A 19,073-nucleotide genomic window follows, 5' to 3' on the forward strand; every position below is an offset into this window, starting at 1 on the left:
CAAATAAGCTCTGACTCTGGGAGAAAAATTTATGTCCAGCATTATGTGGTTGCTAGGAAACTTTGCACTTTGCTTCCTGGCAGATCACCTACTTTTAAGTCAGAAGAGCTGCTGTGTGCTTGCTCTGCCTTACAAAACAAATCGTAGAACAGTAGGGAATTCAAAGACGCCCAAGATGCATCCAACATGAAATTTATAATGCAGTGAGATGGGGATGACCTCTGTATACTTCCTTTTAAATCATGATCTTAGCAAATGAAGTCATTTAACTAAGAGCACCACCCAACAGATATCTCACCAACTGCATGATGCACCAAATCCAGATCAATATCAGATAAACCTTCTAAGGGTGATACGGAAAGAATTCAGGGAGATATTTTACTTCCTATTCATAGACGGAGTGACATAAACTGAGAGAGGTTATGTCCACATTTTAGTTATTTCCAATTACCAGCTCAAAAACCAGTACTTCTTCATAACATCTGGATCCTTAAAGGAACTGTGTGATGGGTACAACTATGACTCAAAGATCTAAACTATCCTCAAGGATAAATCACCAGTGGTCTTGGGAGCTTTATGAAGTAACAAATATAACACCTAAGACAAATCCCAAAGAAAATTCAAGGGGTTAGAATATTTGAATCTAAGAAATAAGAGCCACAAAAAGCACCTGAAATGTTAAGATCCAGTTGCATTGCAGGAATCCTACCTCCTCACTCAGACTCCAAGAGTTGTAATTACGTGCTCAGAATTTTAAACTATTTAAAATAAATGAAGCTACACACTGTAGTCAAGAGACCAACTTCCCCATAGAATTCCTGTTCTCTAGAGTAAAAATTTACCAAATGAAGTATGATGCAAGGACAAAATCAGACGGCTTCAATTAATTACATACATAGCCATACAATTTTAGTGATGCAATGGAAAGGTAATGAATGAAACAAATTCAATGCATTTCCCCCATACATTTCCACTGAAAATAAATACCGGATTATAAATAAAATAGCCCAAAGGCACTAAATCAGGGTAAGCAGTTGATAAACTATGCCAGTATACTCATACCATCTCTCCTCCCTGTTTCTTCTGAAATGAAAATGTTGGCTTTGCAGGCAACACTCACCCCTGTTGATGTTTGCTGTAGCCATGGTCAGCTTCACCATGATCGTTGACATTGTGGCTGACAGCAAGCCCTTGGGCCACATCTTCATCGAGCTGTTTGGAGACAGTTCTCCAAAGACAACAGGAAAATTTTGTGCTTTAAATACTAGAAAGAAAGGATCACTCCTTTCACAGAATTATTCCAAGATTCTTATTCCAGGATGACAACTTCACATGTTGTAATGTAGCATTCCATCTATAGGAAGAAATTTGAAGATGAGAACTTCAGCCTGAAGCAAACAGACACTGGCATCTTGCCTATGGAAAATGCTGGACCAATCACCAGCTGTTCCTAGTTTTTCAACTGCATTCCAAGACTGAGTGGCTAGATGGCAAACAGGTGATGTTAGCGAAAGTGAAAGTAGACATGAGCATTGTGGAAGCTACGGAGAGTTTAGGGTCCAAGAATGGTAAGACCAGAAAGAATATCTCCATTGTTGACTATGGACAACTCTAATTCTTTTGACTTTCAGACATATTACCCACAAGACCATTCCTTCTGTAGTTCAGGAAAGCACCTCTGCTCTATCTACTCACCATACCAAAACAACCACTCTCACTAATTTTCTTTAGAATCCATATTATCCTCATCACTCTCCAAGTCTAGTTGGATTGTGGAGTTAAGTTTATTATTATGAATCAAAACTAAATAGAAAAATACATACATACATATTGGAAGTGTTCATCTATGTTCATCAAAACATCTTGTAATTACAAAGGTAAAAGGTGAAGAACATACGCACATATTCTCAAAAACAACAATATTCAAGAGAGCTTTCAGGCCTCGCGTTCCCAGCAATATTTTGCTCTGTGGCAATGTCCACTGGTTTTGCTGAGTGACTGACTGACTCGACGGGTCTTACGTCGCAGGAACCTATTGGACAAAGGCTCATATGCTGGTCCAAATTTAGGCCACACAACTCCCAAAGGTGTTATATGTGATTTGACAAACTAGTTCAGTAATGTACTTAGTGTAAGTATGAGGAGCTGAGTTTAACAGCCAGAACACAAATAGATGTGGAATGCTTAAAAGTTCCTGATAGGAAGGGAGAGGGAAGTTTTTAAGGTTCATTGTTACCCAGCTTAACCAAATCAGCATACATTAGACAAATAAGGAATTCTGTTTTCAAACAAACAAACAAAAAACCAAGTGATCAACACATGGGAAATAATATTTGAAGTTGAGATCTGGCCTTCAGATGCTAGTGAACACAGATATACATACCCACACACGCATATTCACATAGACACTCAAAAAAAACTTCAACATGTATATTATCAGATTAAGTAGTCAAGATAATCATACGGATGTCTTCCTAGTGTTTGTCTTGCTAAATGTAGGTAAAAACTATTGTTCACAGAAGTTGGGCACCTTAACTCTTCGGATATAGCTGGAAGACAATCAAAACATCCTAAGAATTTCAGAGCCAGAGATCCCTTAAAATTTAATAATGAAAAAAAAATGTTCTCTTCAGTGTGAAAATGTTCAAGTAGCATCTGTAAGGCTTGAGCAGCAAGAATTGCACATCAGCCACAAGAGTTGTTCACACACCAATAGTTATAAAACATCAGTTATGATATTCACAGCTACTAGAAAGAGACAATAAATAGTCCTCTACTTGATAACTTATATTTTGAGGTACACATTTATAATCATTATACTAAAAACTGATAGAGCAATGAAAATTTTGGAAACAATTCTTCTCAAGAAGGAAAGCAATCCTTCACAAAGAAGATGGTTTAAAGCAGGACTCTACAAGTTTTCTGTATAAGAAAAGGAAATAAAGTCATCCAAGGTAAAGCAACTTCTTGGGAAATAGATGGTCACTTGTGAATATTCATGCATGAACAAGAAACAGTAGAAGCATCAAGAAAACAAAGACTCAGTGCTGCCATTAGACACACTATTCGCCTACAGCTTCAAACAACACATACAAAAAAGAAAAACAGGAAAATTCATAAGATTTAGTGGCACCAAAGATGCTCCATCTCTCTACTAAGAAAGGATGTTTTTTTAAGTTCCATCCATCCATCTACCTTCAAATTTCATGATTTTACTTTTTAACAGTCAAGTGATATTTCATTGTAAATATGCCACCTTTTCTTGCCTCATTCTTCTGTTAAGGGATATCTAGGTTCTTTCCAGTTTCTAGGTATTATGAGTAGAACATCAATGAACATGTCTGTTTCCTTGTGGTACAATGGAGTGTCTTTTGGGTATATGCCCAAGAATGGTATAGCTAGATCTTGAGGTGAATTGATGCCTATGTTTCACTGTCATACTGATTTCCATGGTGGCTGTACAAGTTTATACCCCTATCCACAATAGATGAGTGTTCCCCTTAATTCACATGCTTTCCAGCATTGTGTTATTGATCTTATCCATTTTGACAGGTATAAGATTAAATCTCAATGTACTTTTGATTTACATTTCCCTCATGGCTAAGGATGCTGAACATTTCTTAAATGTTTCTCAACCGCTTGCATTTCTCCTATTGAAAATTCTCTGATTAGGTTTGTACCCCATTTTCAATTGAATTATTTGGGTTTGGGATATCTTAGCTTCTTGAGTTCTTTATATATTATGGATATCAGCCCTCTTTCAGACGTGGAGTTAATAAAAATATATTTTTTCATTCTGAGGATGCCTTTTAGTCCTCATGATATGGTCTTTGTCTTGCAAAAACTTTTCATTATTATGAGGACCTGCTTATTAAATACTGATCTTAGTGTCTGTATTGACAGCGTTCTGTTCAGAAAGTCATCTCCTGTGCCAATGTGTTCAAGGCTGTTCCCCATTTTCTCTCCTATCAGGTTTAGTGTATCTGGTTTTATGTTGAGGTCTTTGATCGACTTAGGGTTGAGTTTTGTCCAGGGTGCTGAGTATGGTCTATTTGAAATCTTCTACATACGGACATAAATCCACATACCTATATATACCTTACTTTTTATAACAAAGACAGAAATTGACACTGGAAAACAGACATCATCTTCAACAAACAGTGCTGATCAAATTAGAATGTGTATGTTATTTTTAGTATCATCTTCATTTATAAATTTTGAACATTGTAAGAGGCCCTAAAGTAATTTCTTAAATGCCAAAATGTCACAAGAACTGAAATTGTTCACAGGAATTGTCTAGTGATCATAATTGGCATATCATACAAGATCCTAAGAAGCAGTCAGAATAACAGAAAAATCCTTGGATGCAATTTAAATGATACATTTTCCACATAAGAAGGGATAATCAGATTGTTAGCCTTATCTGCCAATATCTCCTGGTTAATTCCTCTGGCTCCTTCCCTTTCTAAGTTAAATGTAAAGAACTTTCTTTTTAAGTTGTTATCCTGAGGTATTTAAATAAATAAAGCAAAGAGTAAATTTACTCAAAGGGTATTTATAAAAATATTCACCTTATGCTAAGTGCAGCTGGGTTAAGAAATTTCTTCTAATGATTTGCATTGCTTCATAATAACTACAAGTGTAAACAATAATTAAATGTTCAAAATAGCTAGTAGAGCTGATGAGGAATTTTTCCAACATGAGAAATGCTAAGTGGTCAAGGTGATACACATGACAATTTCCCCGACCAGATAGATACTTTACATTTCATACATGTATTGAGATTATTATATTCTACCCCATAAATTTGTTACTGTTTCTTTTTAAAACACATGTTTTTTTTCTTTTGGAGAAAAAGTACATTTTTTCTTCTTTTAATTACAACATTTCTCCTTCCACTTTACTTTTCCCCTCTCTCCTTCAAATTCATAGCCTCTTTTTTTCACTAATCATTATTGCATGCACATGTGTTTATATACATAAATATTCCTAAATATAACCCGTTCAGTCTGTAAAATGTTACTTGTATGTATGTTTTCAGGGCTGACCTAAAACTACAAATTTTTTAATGGGTTTTACATTTTCACTTGGCTTGAATATTCAAATCTCTCAAGGCATGATAAAAGCAGTTATCAGGAAGATAATCAAGTTCCATAAACTTCCAGAAGGTCAGATCAGCACTGTGTTTGTATGCAACACTGGGTTACCATGGAGTTTTGACCTATTAATAAGAATCACAGAAGCAGCAATGTGATATCCTTATGTCTATGACCACCATTTTATAATATCTCACAGAAAATAGATTCATGCCAATGATAATTTACATATTTTAAAATAAACCCCTTCTTTTAGCTGTCTTTCACTCCATCCCTAGGGGTTTTTTAGTTGTTTATTTGTTACATACCAATCCCACTTCTCCCTCCCTCTTCTTCTCCCATTCCCCTCTTTTTCACCCCCATCTGACCTCCAATATGCTCCTCAGAGAGCTTAAAGCCTCCCCTGGGAAGCCAACTAGGACTGTCCTCTTCCCTCATTGAGGCAGGGCTAAGGCCCTTCCCCTTCCCCATGACTAGCATCCCTATGTTTTTCTGACCCACAACTTTCTCATGGCATTTTTCACCTCTGAATTTCTGAGTGTGTAGATGATGGGGTTTAGCATGGGGGTGATGACTGTGTAGAAAACAGCCACAAGTTTGTCTTCAGTAAAAGTAGAGGAAGGCCGCATGTAGAGGAATATGGCAGGTCCAAAGAACAAGATGACCACAGTAATGTGAGAGGCACAGGTGGAAAGGGCCTTGCGCCTCCCCTCTGCAGAATGATTTCTCAAGTTGACAAGGATAATGATATAGGAAGACACCAAGACGAGGAAGGAACACAGAGCAATTAAGCCACTATTAGCCATTACAGTGACACTCTCCACAAAGGTATCAGTGCAAGCCAGCTTGAATAGCGGCTGGAGATCACAAAAGTAGTGATCAATCACATTGGGACCACAGAAGGGCAACTGAATAGTGATAAGAACCTGAATTAGAGAATGCAAAAAGCCCCCCAGCCACGAAACACCCACCAGCATGTGACACACTTGATGACTCATGATATTCATATAGTGAAGAGGTTTGCAGATGGCCACATAGCGATCATAGGCCATCACCACAAGCAAAAATATCTCAGCAACTCCCCAAAAATGGAAAAAGAATATCTGAGTCAGACAGCCCTTCAGGGAGATGGTTTTAACTTTGGCAAGTAAGTCAGTGATGAACTTAGGAACAACAGTAGAGGAGTAACAGATCTCCACCAGGGACAAGGAGCTGAGGAAGATGTACATGGGAGAACGCAGACTCTTACTGACACTGACTATTGTGACAATGAGGCCATTGCCCAGCACTGTGGCCAGATACACGGGAAGGAACAGCACAAAGCACACCTTCTGCACCTCTGGATCCTGGAAAAGGCCAGTGATGATCAGTTCAGTCACATTATTTGCCTTGCCCATGTTTTCAGTTCAGGAGTGGACATCAGGCAGGGATCAGCCTGAAAAAAAAAAAAAAAAAACACCACTTACAGGATCTCAGAGGAAGCAAACGAGCAAACCACTTACTAATTATCCCTTTACCCAATAGATATTAATTAGGAATTCAACATGGCACTCTAACATTTTATATTTTACTTTACTTAGTTTTATCACTGGAAAACAGAAATTCAGAGGAATGATTGCTTGCTCATAACCACACAGGCAAAGGTCACTTCTCAGTCCAGGACCATTCTTTCTAGCTTCTGGTACATATTTATGACAACGTATTCTGAATTTGGGCAGTCGTTCATGCTAAGAACCTGCATTTGTACTCCTTTACTGTATTTTGATACCTCTTCTTCTTCTTGGGGAATTGGCATATTTCTTCCCCTCTATTCTTTGTTTCTTTCTTCTCTTTCTCAACTATCCATTTCCTGTTGTATTAATGTATTAATGCAAGTCAAAATATCTCACCAGTTATCAAGTAAATTCCCATAATATGTAAAAAGAAATACACACTGTAAAAATCGATCAACAACGAGAGATAGCAAGTACTAATGTTGAAGTTATGGTTGGTCTCATGTTTAGTTGTTGACTTGAAGACCAGAGAACAAACTACTGTCAAATGGATGCACAGGCACTTCCACAAGTGAGTTGCAAAGAAGTTTAACCCAACACAAGTATTGGGGGCAGTGTATCACAACCATTTAATAAGTCTTTCCCAAGCTCCGCATTCGAGAGCACTACCTTGATATCTGTTTGTCAGTCAAAGCCACAGTATTTACATATTGTAAATCATCAAACACAACAAATCATTTTATTTTTATTAAGAAGACTCATTTTCAATTACACAACTTGGTACAGACTATGGAAAAGAGAACTTCTTCCCTTTTACAGTAAAAATACACTTTAGCCACACCCTGTAGGAGAGCTGAATGGACTTAGAAGAAGAAACTAGGCATACACAGTAGGTCCTTACTCACTCCTCCTCCTCATGAGTATTTTAGATAGCATGCTTCTTCCTTGGAGCATTTATCTCTGTGTTTGTGTATATCCAATGCTGCCATGCCTGTGTGCATATGTTGTTCGAACTCACGAGTAAACTACACAACAGCTCTTTGGACAGATGTAAACCACCATCTCTCTTATCATCTTCATCAACAAGGCAATGCTTTCTGCTCACTCAAGTGCCTCCCTTCTGAATTACTTCAGCTTTCATGGGGGCAGGAGCAGGTATACTAAGTTTCCCACAAACATAGAATGTATGAACTTATGCCACTTTACAACAGGATAAATTAAATCATCTAAGTACATACCAAACCTATGGTGGAACTATATATCTACCCAAATAGGAAGCATACTCTCTTAACTTTATTGAGCAAGCAAGCAATTGTTATGTGACCAAAATAAGAAATGAACCAGTCATTCATTAACAGAATCCAAAGACAAAGGTATAAGAGAAGAGTTCAAATTAAATATGACCACTGTTAGAAATTTTAGGTATATTTACTTAAATAAACACATAACTTTTCTGTGAGCTTAAACACAATTTAATCTTGATCTATTACAGAAATTAAGATAAATTTACTAGAACAAATATAAGACATCACTTGGCGATAGAATAACTGTGGAGCCCCACAGTGTTCCAGGCTTCATCCATAACTCCTTTGGGAATGACCCTTGCCTCTAAAAATTTCTCTCTCTCTCTCTCTCTCTCTCTCTCTCTCTCTCTCTTTCTCTCCTGCCTGTTCTTCTTCCTCTCCCTGTCCCCACTCACTCACCCATTCAAACTCCCACTGAGATGGTAAGAAATACTTCCTGCTTTGCTTCATTCTAGAACAAATGATAGAATATAGACCATGACTAATGAAAAATATGAGATCCCTTGATGTACTAATGTGACTGACCTTGGAGTGAAGTAAAGAACCTCTACCAATAAAGACCCCAACCTGGCAATCCCCAAATAGCACATTATAGTATGCATAACTGTAAAGGAATTTCAGTATCATCACATTTCATGCTATTTATTTTATACCATTATTCTCTACTCAACCACCTCTTCATCTCAAAAATGAATTCTTATTGCTCTAATAAAAAAAATTTAACTAGTCCAAAATCCTATGTCAGCTGAGAAACTCTGCACCTTGCCACTAGTCACACCACCTACCTTTATATCAGAACAGCTGCTGTGCTCTTATGCATTCTTTGAACAACAAATAAAAATAAATAGCATGAATTTCAAATACTCTCAATGTGCCTCCAAGTCAGCATGTTAGGAACCCTGCTGGAACACATCACTGCTCACGGTTTGTTCAGACTTAGGAAAACTGGAGTGGGATAATAACTGGATTTCTTGCCTGAAAATGCTGGCCCTGGAGCAAGCAAGATCTGTGGGCTGTTACCACCCAGCTGATTGAAGACCCTCCACTCATACTCAACTAAGCCACTCTGGGAGTAGTGCTGAAAAGAATATTAAGAATGATTGTTCCAACTCCTTCTTTTTGTATATGGGGTGGCACAGGCGAAAAGGAGACAATTGTCTTTCCAACACACTCTAATAATTTCTGGGTACTATGTTAGAAATTATCATTCTGTCAAAAAGTACTAGGCTATCATTGGTGATATGTGGTGACTATTGTTACCTTAGTTAAGGAGTTGGCTTTGTCTCCTAGAACATATCATCAAAAGGATCATGGCAGCTTTTCAAAAGAAAACACAGTAGGCAGAGTCTAATTTAAATCACAAAAGTGGAAAATTCACAGCATCTGCATTTAGATTTGTAATTTTGAAGAAACAAAATCCTTAAGAATAGTAAACCCAGAGTCTCTGGATCCTGTTTTAATAAATAAGTACCCAACCCACACCAAATGCAAGCACTGCAATTGAATTCCCACATACTAGAACTGTTTTTAGTAAATCAGCCCTCATGTTATAGCCAAGAGACCAGCTTCTCCATGGAATTTCTTTTCCCTAGAGTAAAACTTGCCAAATAAACTTGAAAAAGATTTCAAAATCTATTCCAATTATTTTTTTCTGTCTCTTCCATGTTGTTTTACACACACTAGAGAGAAAGAACACACTAGAGAGAAAGTGTTGAAAGTAAGGCATGCAGGGGCCATTTGACTAAACTTACCAACTGAAAATCAATTCCAGATGAATAAGGAAAGAAAAGAAGCCCACTGGATACTGATGTGATCAGTACTGGGATCACTATCCACTTATAGCTATGCCACTCCACTTCCCCTTCTCATTTTCTTTTATTTAAATTTCTCATTATCATAAGAGTCTACCAAGCCTATCATTGTTAAATCCTTCCCTCAAATGCTACCTCCATGCCTTTGTGTGTATTCTGTATATAAAAGCATTTAGCCTCTTTGTAGTTCTTTCCGTCTGTCAAGAACAGTTGTCCAGTCATTAAATATAGCACGAACTTCTTCTGAAACAGAGGTGGTTTGTTGATCAGTCCATTCATTCATTAATTAATACAGTACTGAATTCTAAAATGTTCTAAATTCTGCTATAGGTACTAAACAATACACTGTATAAAATAAAGTCACTAAACCTCATGAATGCAGCATTCTTAATTTTACTTTTAGGATAAAACTGAGTTAGAGAGGAAATGATTCTAGACAGTCAACTCAATCCTTTCAAGGACAGAAAAAAATAAATATGTCAAAAATACTAGTGGAGAAAAGCACATGGTAATACCTTATCGTGGAAGACATCACACAGTTTTGTTCAACAACATAGATAAATAAATCTCAAGCCCTCCCTACAGCATAGCTTTCCTGGTTCCAGAAGGTGCTATGCAGGCTCAGTTATCTTACCCAGTGCTGGACCATACATGCTACAATACTGGCATACCGGGAACAATATGCCTGCTTGTGCAATAGTGATGTGATGGCTATGGAGTAACCAACTGGTCTCTGAACAGATTTGAGACCTGTTCCACTGCAGGGAATTCACGCCTGATCAATAGCCCATAGTTGGGAGGGTCATAGACCCTAAGGTAAAACTTATTGTGGTCATTGTTGTTGTTGTTTCTAAATGGTCATGTAGTCAAACTACTTTCTAAATATTATGTTTGTGTTTATACCCACTGTGATGGCTATTCTTGGTCGTCAACTTGACTATATCTGGATTGAACTAAAATCCAGAAGTGGACAGCACACTTGTGATCCAAATCTTGAGGCAGGAAGACAATATCCCTTTGATCAGAATCTTGAAGCAGGAAGGCACACCTTTAATTTGGGCTACACCTTCTGTTATATATGAGAAAACCTATACATAAGGAAGCTTATATAAGAACAATGTAAGAAGAAAGGGTTCATTCATTCTTGGCCTGCTTGTCCTCACCTTGTCAGCACATCCATTACTTCGCTGGCACTGGAGCCTACTTCTTCGGGATTCTATCATACACAGACCAGCTGAGACATTCAGCCTCATGGGACTGAGAAACTACTGGATTTGTAAACTTTCCTCCCACAACACTTAGCCATGTTGGACTGAACCTAGTAAGTCATTTCCAATAAAATCCCGTGTGTGTGTTTGTATACGTATGTCTGTACGTATGTGTGTATGTATGTAGAGAAAGAGAGAGAGAGGAAAGAGATTCATTCTATAAGTTCTGTGACTCTAGAGAACCCTGACTAATACACCCACAGACCTGGGCTACTCTCAACCCTGGTCATAAAAATCTTTTTGCAGTGGGTAATATACAGTGAAGAGATTCATAACAAGTGAAAGTGCTGAGAATAGAGAATTGTGAATATTAAACCCTTAAAGGAATCGTTTTAACCCCCTGTCCTGAAATTCAGGGAACGTCACAGAGGAGGAGGCAGAAAGATAAGAAATAGAAGATGGGGAGGAGTCCTGTGAAATTCTGCCATCTAGCTATGGCATGGATATTGCACTCTTGAACTCACACAAGCTGTGGTTTAAGCACAAGATCTCCCGAAAATCAAGCCAGTCAATGGTCCAGTATGAATGGAGGAGGAGCTAATGAGATCCTCCTAATTTAGGAGCTATTGGCAGTTGATAACTACTAGGAGAGGGTGAATCCTTCTTTGGGGATGTTGCAGTCCATAGGTTGACCATGTCCAGCAGATGGCTACACTCTCAATTACATATGACACAAATCAATTAGATTTTGTAGAATATTTATTTAATAGAGAAGTGTCAGAGGTACACACCTTGAATCCCAGTATTTGAGAGGCAGAGGTAAGCAAATCTATCTGAATTCAAGGTCAGCCTAGTCTACAAAGTTAGTTCTAGGACTACATAGAGAGACCCTATCTTTAAACTTAAAAAAAAAAACAAAAAAACAGAAAGATGAGAACATAAAGATACAAAAAGGATATGTTATGAATGAGTCTAGGAGGAGATGGGGAGATGGAAATTAAGTATGGCCAAAATACATTTTGCATTTATATGTGACACTCTCAAATAATAATATTTTTAAGTTTTTGAGAAAACATAAATGATTTATTTAGGCTAGCACACCAAATATTTAATCATCTAATCCTGTAATTCTTTATACATTATTATGCATTTCACATTCTTATTTTCATAATATCTTTACCATTAAGAATAAAATTTTTATACTTCAGTACATTCAAATTGAGTTCAATTTTTTGAGTTACATCACAAATAAAACAGGCAAAGCTGGATTCCTAAAATATGAGAAAATATCACTGAACATTAGTGAGCAAGTGTCTCTCTGGTAGAATGAAGCATCTTTCAGGTAAATGTCCAAGAGTGAACCATGTTATAGATTGAATCCCATATTCCTAAGGAACTACCACAATGATTTGCATAGTAGTTACATGAGTTTGCACTCCTAACAGCAATGGTTGCATGTTCCCCTTACAACACATCCTTGCCAGCATAAGCTGGCAGTGAATAACAAAACCGAAGACGATATCAGAAGATAGAAAGATCTTTCATACTCATGGATCGTAGAATTAATATAGTAAAAATGATCATCTTAACCAAAATCAAGCTACAGATCAATGCATTCCCCATCAAAAACTCAACACAACTCCTCACAGATCTTAAAATGAAAAATTTCAGCTTCATTTGGAAACAGAAACAAAAAAAAATCAAGAATAGCTAAAACAATCCTGAACAAAGAAGAACTGCTGGAGTTGTTACTATCCCCAATTTCAAGTTACACTAAAAGCAGTAGTAATGAAAACCTCGTGGTATTGGAGGCAGATTGATTGATTGATTGATTGATTGATTGGAATTGAAAACCCTGACAATAATTCTATATACACATTTTTTATTTTTTATTTTTTTAATTAATTTATTTATTTATTAAATATTTCTGCCTCCTTCTCGCCACCGCCTCCCATTTCCCTCCCCCTCCCCCTCCCCCATTCAAGTCCCCCTCCCTCGTCAGCCCTAAGAGCAATCAGGGTTCCCTGCCCTATGGGAAGTTCAAGGACCACCCACCTCAATCCAGGTCTAGAAAGGTGAGCATCCAAACTGCCTAGGCTACCACAAAGCCAGTACGTGCAGTAGGATCAAAACCCAGTGCCATTGTTCTTGACTTTTCAGCAGTCCTCATTGTCCACTATGTTCAGTGAATCCGGTTTTATCCCATGCTTTTTCAGACCCAGGCCAGCTGGCCTTGGTGAGTTCCCGATAGAACATCCCCATTGTCTCCGTGTGTGGGTGCACCCCTCGCGGTCCTGAGTGAAGTAAGGCAGACCCAAAAAGAGGAACATGGGATGTACTCACTCATATTTGATTTCTTTTATTTTTAATAATTATTTATTTATTATGTATACAATATTCTGTCTGTGTGTATGCCTGAAGGCCAGAAGAGGGCGCCAGACCTCTTTACAGATGGTTGTGAGCCACCATGTGGTGGCTGGGAATTGATCTCAGGACCCCCGGAAGAGCAGGCAATGCTCTTAACCACTGAGCCATTTCTCCAGCCCTCATATTTGATTTCTAAACATAAATAAAGGACATTGAGCCTATAATTCGTGATCCTAGAGAAGCTAAATAAGGTGAACCCAAAGAAAAACATATAGGCATCCTCCTGAATACTAACCTTCATCAGGTGAAGAAAGGAGACAGAGACAGAGACCCACATTGGAGTACCGGACTGAAATCTCAAGGTCCAAATCAGGAGCAGAAGGAGAGAGAGCACGAGCAAGGAACTCAGGACCGCAAGGGGTGCATCTATATACACATTTTAATTTTTAATAAAACATTAATAAATATTATCTACTATAAAGGTAGTAGAAAAGAGAATCCCGTGCCAAGAACTTTGGCTGATGCCATTACAAGAATGAAGGGAAACTGAAAATTGAAAAAAAAAAACAACAACAACAAAAAAAAAATCAGTAAGTGGCCATCACAAAACTCCAGTTGAGACGTTATAATGACTAGAATAAAAATACTAGCAATTAAGAATTTAGGAAAGGTTAAGACTCCAGATATATTCTGAAGGTAGAGTTCACAAGATTTACAAAATTTTGATTGAGAGAAAGAAAATAAATCAAGGAAGCAGGCAAGATTAATCAAAGCTTGATTGCTTATCCTGTGGCTTTGCCTTTTATTTTGTTTAATTTGTTGTTGCTGTTGTTGTTTAATAAAGTTAAATGAGGGCCATGAAGATGACTTGGTAAGTAAAAGTGCTTGCTTTCAAGGAGGATCACCTGAGTTTGATCTTCAGGACCCACCTGATTGAAGGAAAGACCTTACTCTGACAACTTGTGCTCTGACCTCCTATCGTGCTGTGCTTTGTGCAAGCACATAAATACACACTTGCACACATAATTACATTAAATTAGTGTCCTAGTTAGGGTTTCTATTGCTATGATAAAACACCATAACCAGAGCATTTTGGGAACAAAAAGGTTTATTTGATTTATACTTCCATATCATCATTCATCGTTGAAGGAAATAGGGTTAAGAACTCAAACAGAACAGGAATCTGGAGGCAGGAGCTAATTCAGAGGCCATGGAGGAGTGCTGCTTACTGGCTTGTTCCTCATGTCTTGTTCAACCTGCTTTCCTATAAAACCATGTACCACAAGTTCAAGGATGGTACCACCCACAGTGTACTCTGCCCTCCCACATCAATCAATAATTAAGAAAATGCCCTGCAAGGCTTGCCTACTGCTGGATCTTGTTGAGACATTTTCTCAGTTGAGATTCCCTTGCTTGTGTCAACTTGACTTAAAACTATCACAGTAAATAAATAAGTAAATAAGTAAAATTTGAAATTAACTTCTTTAGTTTTGTATTTGAAGTACTCAGTAGACATTACCAACTGAACACAAACAGAATAATCTTCATCAGTTATAAACTTTCTACCTCTGTTCTTTGCAGTTCTGCCTCATCAGCTTCTTTCTTGTGTGTTATATCTATTCAAACCTATAATTAAGAAAGAAAATTAATTAGGAAAGAATAAAAAGATGTCTAAATAGAATACATGTTGCATTATTCCATTTTTCATTGTGTTCCTTTCCTTGCGTTCTTGTTTTGTCGTTTGTTTGCTTATTTTATTTGTTTTGTTGGGTTTTTTATATGAGGTCTAATATTACCAATTCTGGTCTCCAATTTTACTTGTAGTGAGGGTGGATATGGACTTATGAACCTTCTGCTTCCACCTACCTTGGCTTAGACTGCAGGTATGTACCACTATGCCTAGCTTCGAATTGTCTCTAGAGTGATACTTTTAAAACAATATTCTAAAAATTAGATTTTGATGCTATGGTAAAAATCAATAATTGGGAACTTTCAAATACTAGTGACTGCTAATGTTCCTGTTAATTAAAGACATATTTTAATGTTTAGTATTTAATATAAGTCTAATTATTTAGTCTTTAAAGTCATCAATGACCCCAGGAAAGTGTAATGTTATCTAACAACAGGGACATCTGGCTATCTGGACAGTCATTAAAAGTTTTTCTGTATTGGGGCATCTAACATTGGCCTATATGTCTAGTGTATCCAGCAAACTTTTGTGTGAAACAAAAATTTTGTAGTACTATACTACCTTGTCTTGGTAAAGTTCCTGCTAGTCCAGTTTGAACAGAATACTGTCAGCAGTCAAAGTAAGAACAGTTTTCTTCCCCAATCAGTTAGCTTTTTCCATAAAGAAAGCAAACCCATATGGAGTTTCAATGCCCATCATCTTCCTTTGAAGTAAATTGGTGCTGTCAGGAGAAGACATGCCTTACTGTCAAGAAAAGCCTTAGGTTATTAAACACTTTAAATGCCATATTCTATAAGTCATTGAAGTGTTTGAAAACCATCTATCTATCTAAATATATCTGTTTAACCTTGAGAACATATCTAATATAACTATAAGTTTGGTTATTATAGATGACTACAAACCTATATTTCTTAATTATGTATTACATTTTTAAATGAGCTGCATAAGTACAATACCCCAAACAAGAGCAAAAGCATACATATAGTATAACAAGAATAATGTCTAATTTGTATTAATATACCAACATCCAAACCAATATAAAATATTTAAGATAAATATTTGCTTTTTTGGATTAAAGTAGATTTAATAACCTGCCTCTTAATCTCATCATTTCTACATTTATTCCCTTTTTTCTACTAGAAAGAGATCTTTGAAGTGAACTCCTTTGCTTAGATTTTTTTCTTTACCATGATGAATAATAATTTACAATTAACCCTCCTTAAATGATGATAAACATCCATATTCCATCTTTTGGAAATGTAGCTGTTGTTTTTTTCTAGACTACTTTCTGTTTTCTGGGGACACTGGAATCTTTGTAGGATCCTGAGAAAATTCAGGATTCTGATCATGTCCTGTCTGGAGTAGTCTGTGAGTCTGGGTCATCTCAGTCAGCAGCCTTGAAGCTGTTCTGGATGCATAACACTGAAGAGATTGTAACAGAGGTGCTGGATCATCTGAATCATTCATTTCTCTTAATGTCTTTTTCCCTTACTCTGAAAATACATAAGCTTTTAAAGGTAACATACATATCTGGACTAATACAAGTATAGACTGTTTATTGTACATGAGTCAGCCAAAGATGACTTTTTGTCTTATGTTTGAATAGGTAAAATATATGTTACATGTTTTGTAGTTTTTCTAGGTTTATTTCTTTATGTCTATAGCCAGGATTGTCAGGGGATCTTCCCAGATCAAACCTGATCATCTCCAACCTTGAGCAAATATACAGCATTTCATTTCCTGTGGGAACAAAAACATAACGTCTTCCTCAAAGCAACGTATCTTTTGACTTCCATTTTGAAGTCAAGATATTTTAAGAATATATGGGTTGATTTAATCCAGCAGTTTCCACAACCCAGTGTCTCTTAGAAGCTATTGTTCATTCATCAGCAATCAAAAAATTAAAAACAGCATAATAGCATATAGGATTCAGACCCCCTGTGTGTGTTTCATATTTATGTGACTTTTTTCCTTTATATTACTTAATTTTTTCTTTAAGAACTTTATTATTTTAAAACTTTTTAAAATAAATGTGCATATCTTTTCTTTCACAAGACTATGTATATTTTTAAACACACTGTAACCCATTTAAATATTTTTTTCCATCTAGATCTGTCTTCATTGCCTATCTGTAATCTCTTCTGTTTGTATGAGTAAAACTTAGCCTACCATATGGCTTAGCTCATGGCATACTGCTGGGGCTTATGCTGGTGGCTCAAGCCTTCAGGCAGCAGCTAGGAAATACCTATCTGTATCTGTGGCCTGTGTAAAAGGTTGCAGGACTAGGAAAACTGTGTTTTGTGTATTTGGAACCTTTTGTTAAGCTTTTTAAAGATATTTTATGAATATATACATGGTTCCACATTGGGCTCTATTTGTAGGGTTTTTTATCACAATCACTAGTTCCTCAAATAATAAGCCACACAGAGACTTATAATTAATTTTAAATGCTTGGTTGATAGCTTAGACTTGTGACTAATTAGCTCTTACATCTTAAATTAACTCATATGTCTTATTCTCTACCATGTGGTGGTACTTTTTATCAACATGGCATGTTCATCTCCTGCTTCCTTTTTGTCTGACTGCTAACTTCATCTTCATTCTTTCTCAAGCTCTCTTTTTGTCTGCAAGTCCTGCCTAACCTCTACCTGTCTAGCTATTGGCCATTTTGCCCTCTATTAAACTAATCCAAATAGCAATTCCTTAAGTGTTCAAAAGGATTATTCCATAGCAATGTTCTGTGGGATTCATGGGTGATGTGGGCAGACCATGTGGGAAAGAAGTCTGCAACTGGTATTTTGTTGCAGTCTAGGAATGAGACTGATGTATATAAACTTTTTGTTAAAGTGATTTGACACAAAAATCTTGGAAAGTACAGAAATTAATTTCTTCTTTCCCTTAATCCAATTTCCCCATTAAGAATATTTTTACAGCTATTATTCAAGCCCAGTTTCCTACTGAGGAGGTGCTATGGCTCTCTACTTGGCTGCTAGGAGGCACATCACATCAATTCATCTCATTTAGGTATGTTAACTTTGGACAATTGTAAAGAGGGTAGAAAATGGTGCTCTTCCCCTTTGAAAATAATAAATATGTTGCTAGGAAATGCCTTGAGACAGTTTTAAAGCGAGAGAGAGAGAGAGAGAGAGAGAGAGAGAGAGAGAGAGAGAGAGAGAAGCCCACAAGGCTTCACTCTTGCGTAAAGAACTATAGGCAACTGAGGAAAGCTGGGGGTGGGAGAGGTTATTTTTCCCAGAGAAGAACACACTAATTGGTTGTCCAGTGCCAAACTATCTGCCCTGAAACATACATATAAGTTATGTTATATAGACTTAGCAGGTTATATTTGAAGATATATATATCTTCAATACACACACACACATATATATATATGTACACACACACGCATATGCAATAACAGTGAAAAAAGAGACCATGAATTCAAAGGAATGTGAGGATGGATATATGGGAGGGTTTAGAGGAGGAAATGGCAAGAAAAAAATGTAATCACATTATAATCTCAAATAAAATATTTGTATTATTTATATAATTATAAATATATAATAAATTAGAGTCTTATATCCCAGGATGGCTTAAAGCTGACTCTGTGACCAAGGATGATCTTGAGGTCCTGATCCTTCTTTTTCCAGTTCCTAGGTGCTTGGGAAAATAGGAATGTACCAACATGCCAAGTTTATGGGTGATATTGACTAAACCCAGGGCTTTATGAATATAAGCACTGTAGCAGCTAAGCCACACCCTGTCACCCACTGTACCTAATTACAAAATCTTGATTCTGTGAGGAGCACTTTCACACAGCATGCAGTTCAATTTCACAGAAAAACAAAGGGCTTCATATTCTTCAATAAAGTAAGTTCATTGTTTATTTATAGGGATAAAGATTTGAAACATTCCAAAATGGCTATATTATTATAGTATAGCCCTAGCAGGATATATTTTACAGATGCTTAAAACGAAAAATTTAGGATGGACCATAAAGAACAACTCTAGAACTATCAAGCCCTATGAATTTTTTTTCTACTCATTTTGCAAATTAGGAATTCAACGTTATTCCAAACTCAGGACCATACAAAGACTCAGCCT

General features: G+C 36.8%; 1 protein-coding gene across 1 annotated transcript; it reads right to left on the bottom strand.

Annotated features, from left to right (window-relative positions):
• Nucleotides 1-1,935: 1,935 nt before the first annotated feature.
• Nucleotides 1,936-6,493, bottom strand: LOC130866170 (olfactory receptor 142-like). Its single transcript, XM_057757402.1, has 2 exons — nucleotides 5,594-6,493; nucleotides 1,936-2,016 (listed from the first exon to the last, which is right to left on the bottom strand). The coding sequence occupies exons 1-2, from the start codon at nucleotides 6,491-6,493 to the stop codon at nucleotides 1,936-1,938; spliced, it is 981 nt and encodes a 326-aa protein (XP_057613385.1).
• Between the last annotated feature and the right edge of the window lie 12,580 nt (nucleotides 6,494-19,073).

The sequence above is a fragment of the Chionomys nivalis genome, chromosome 25 (assembly GCF_950005125.1).
Source record: "Chionomys nivalis chromosome 25, mChiNiv1.1, whole genome shotgun sequence".
Taxonomy (NCBI): Eukaryota; Metazoa; Chordata; class Mammalia; order Rodentia; family Cricetidae; genus Chionomys; species Chionomys nivalis.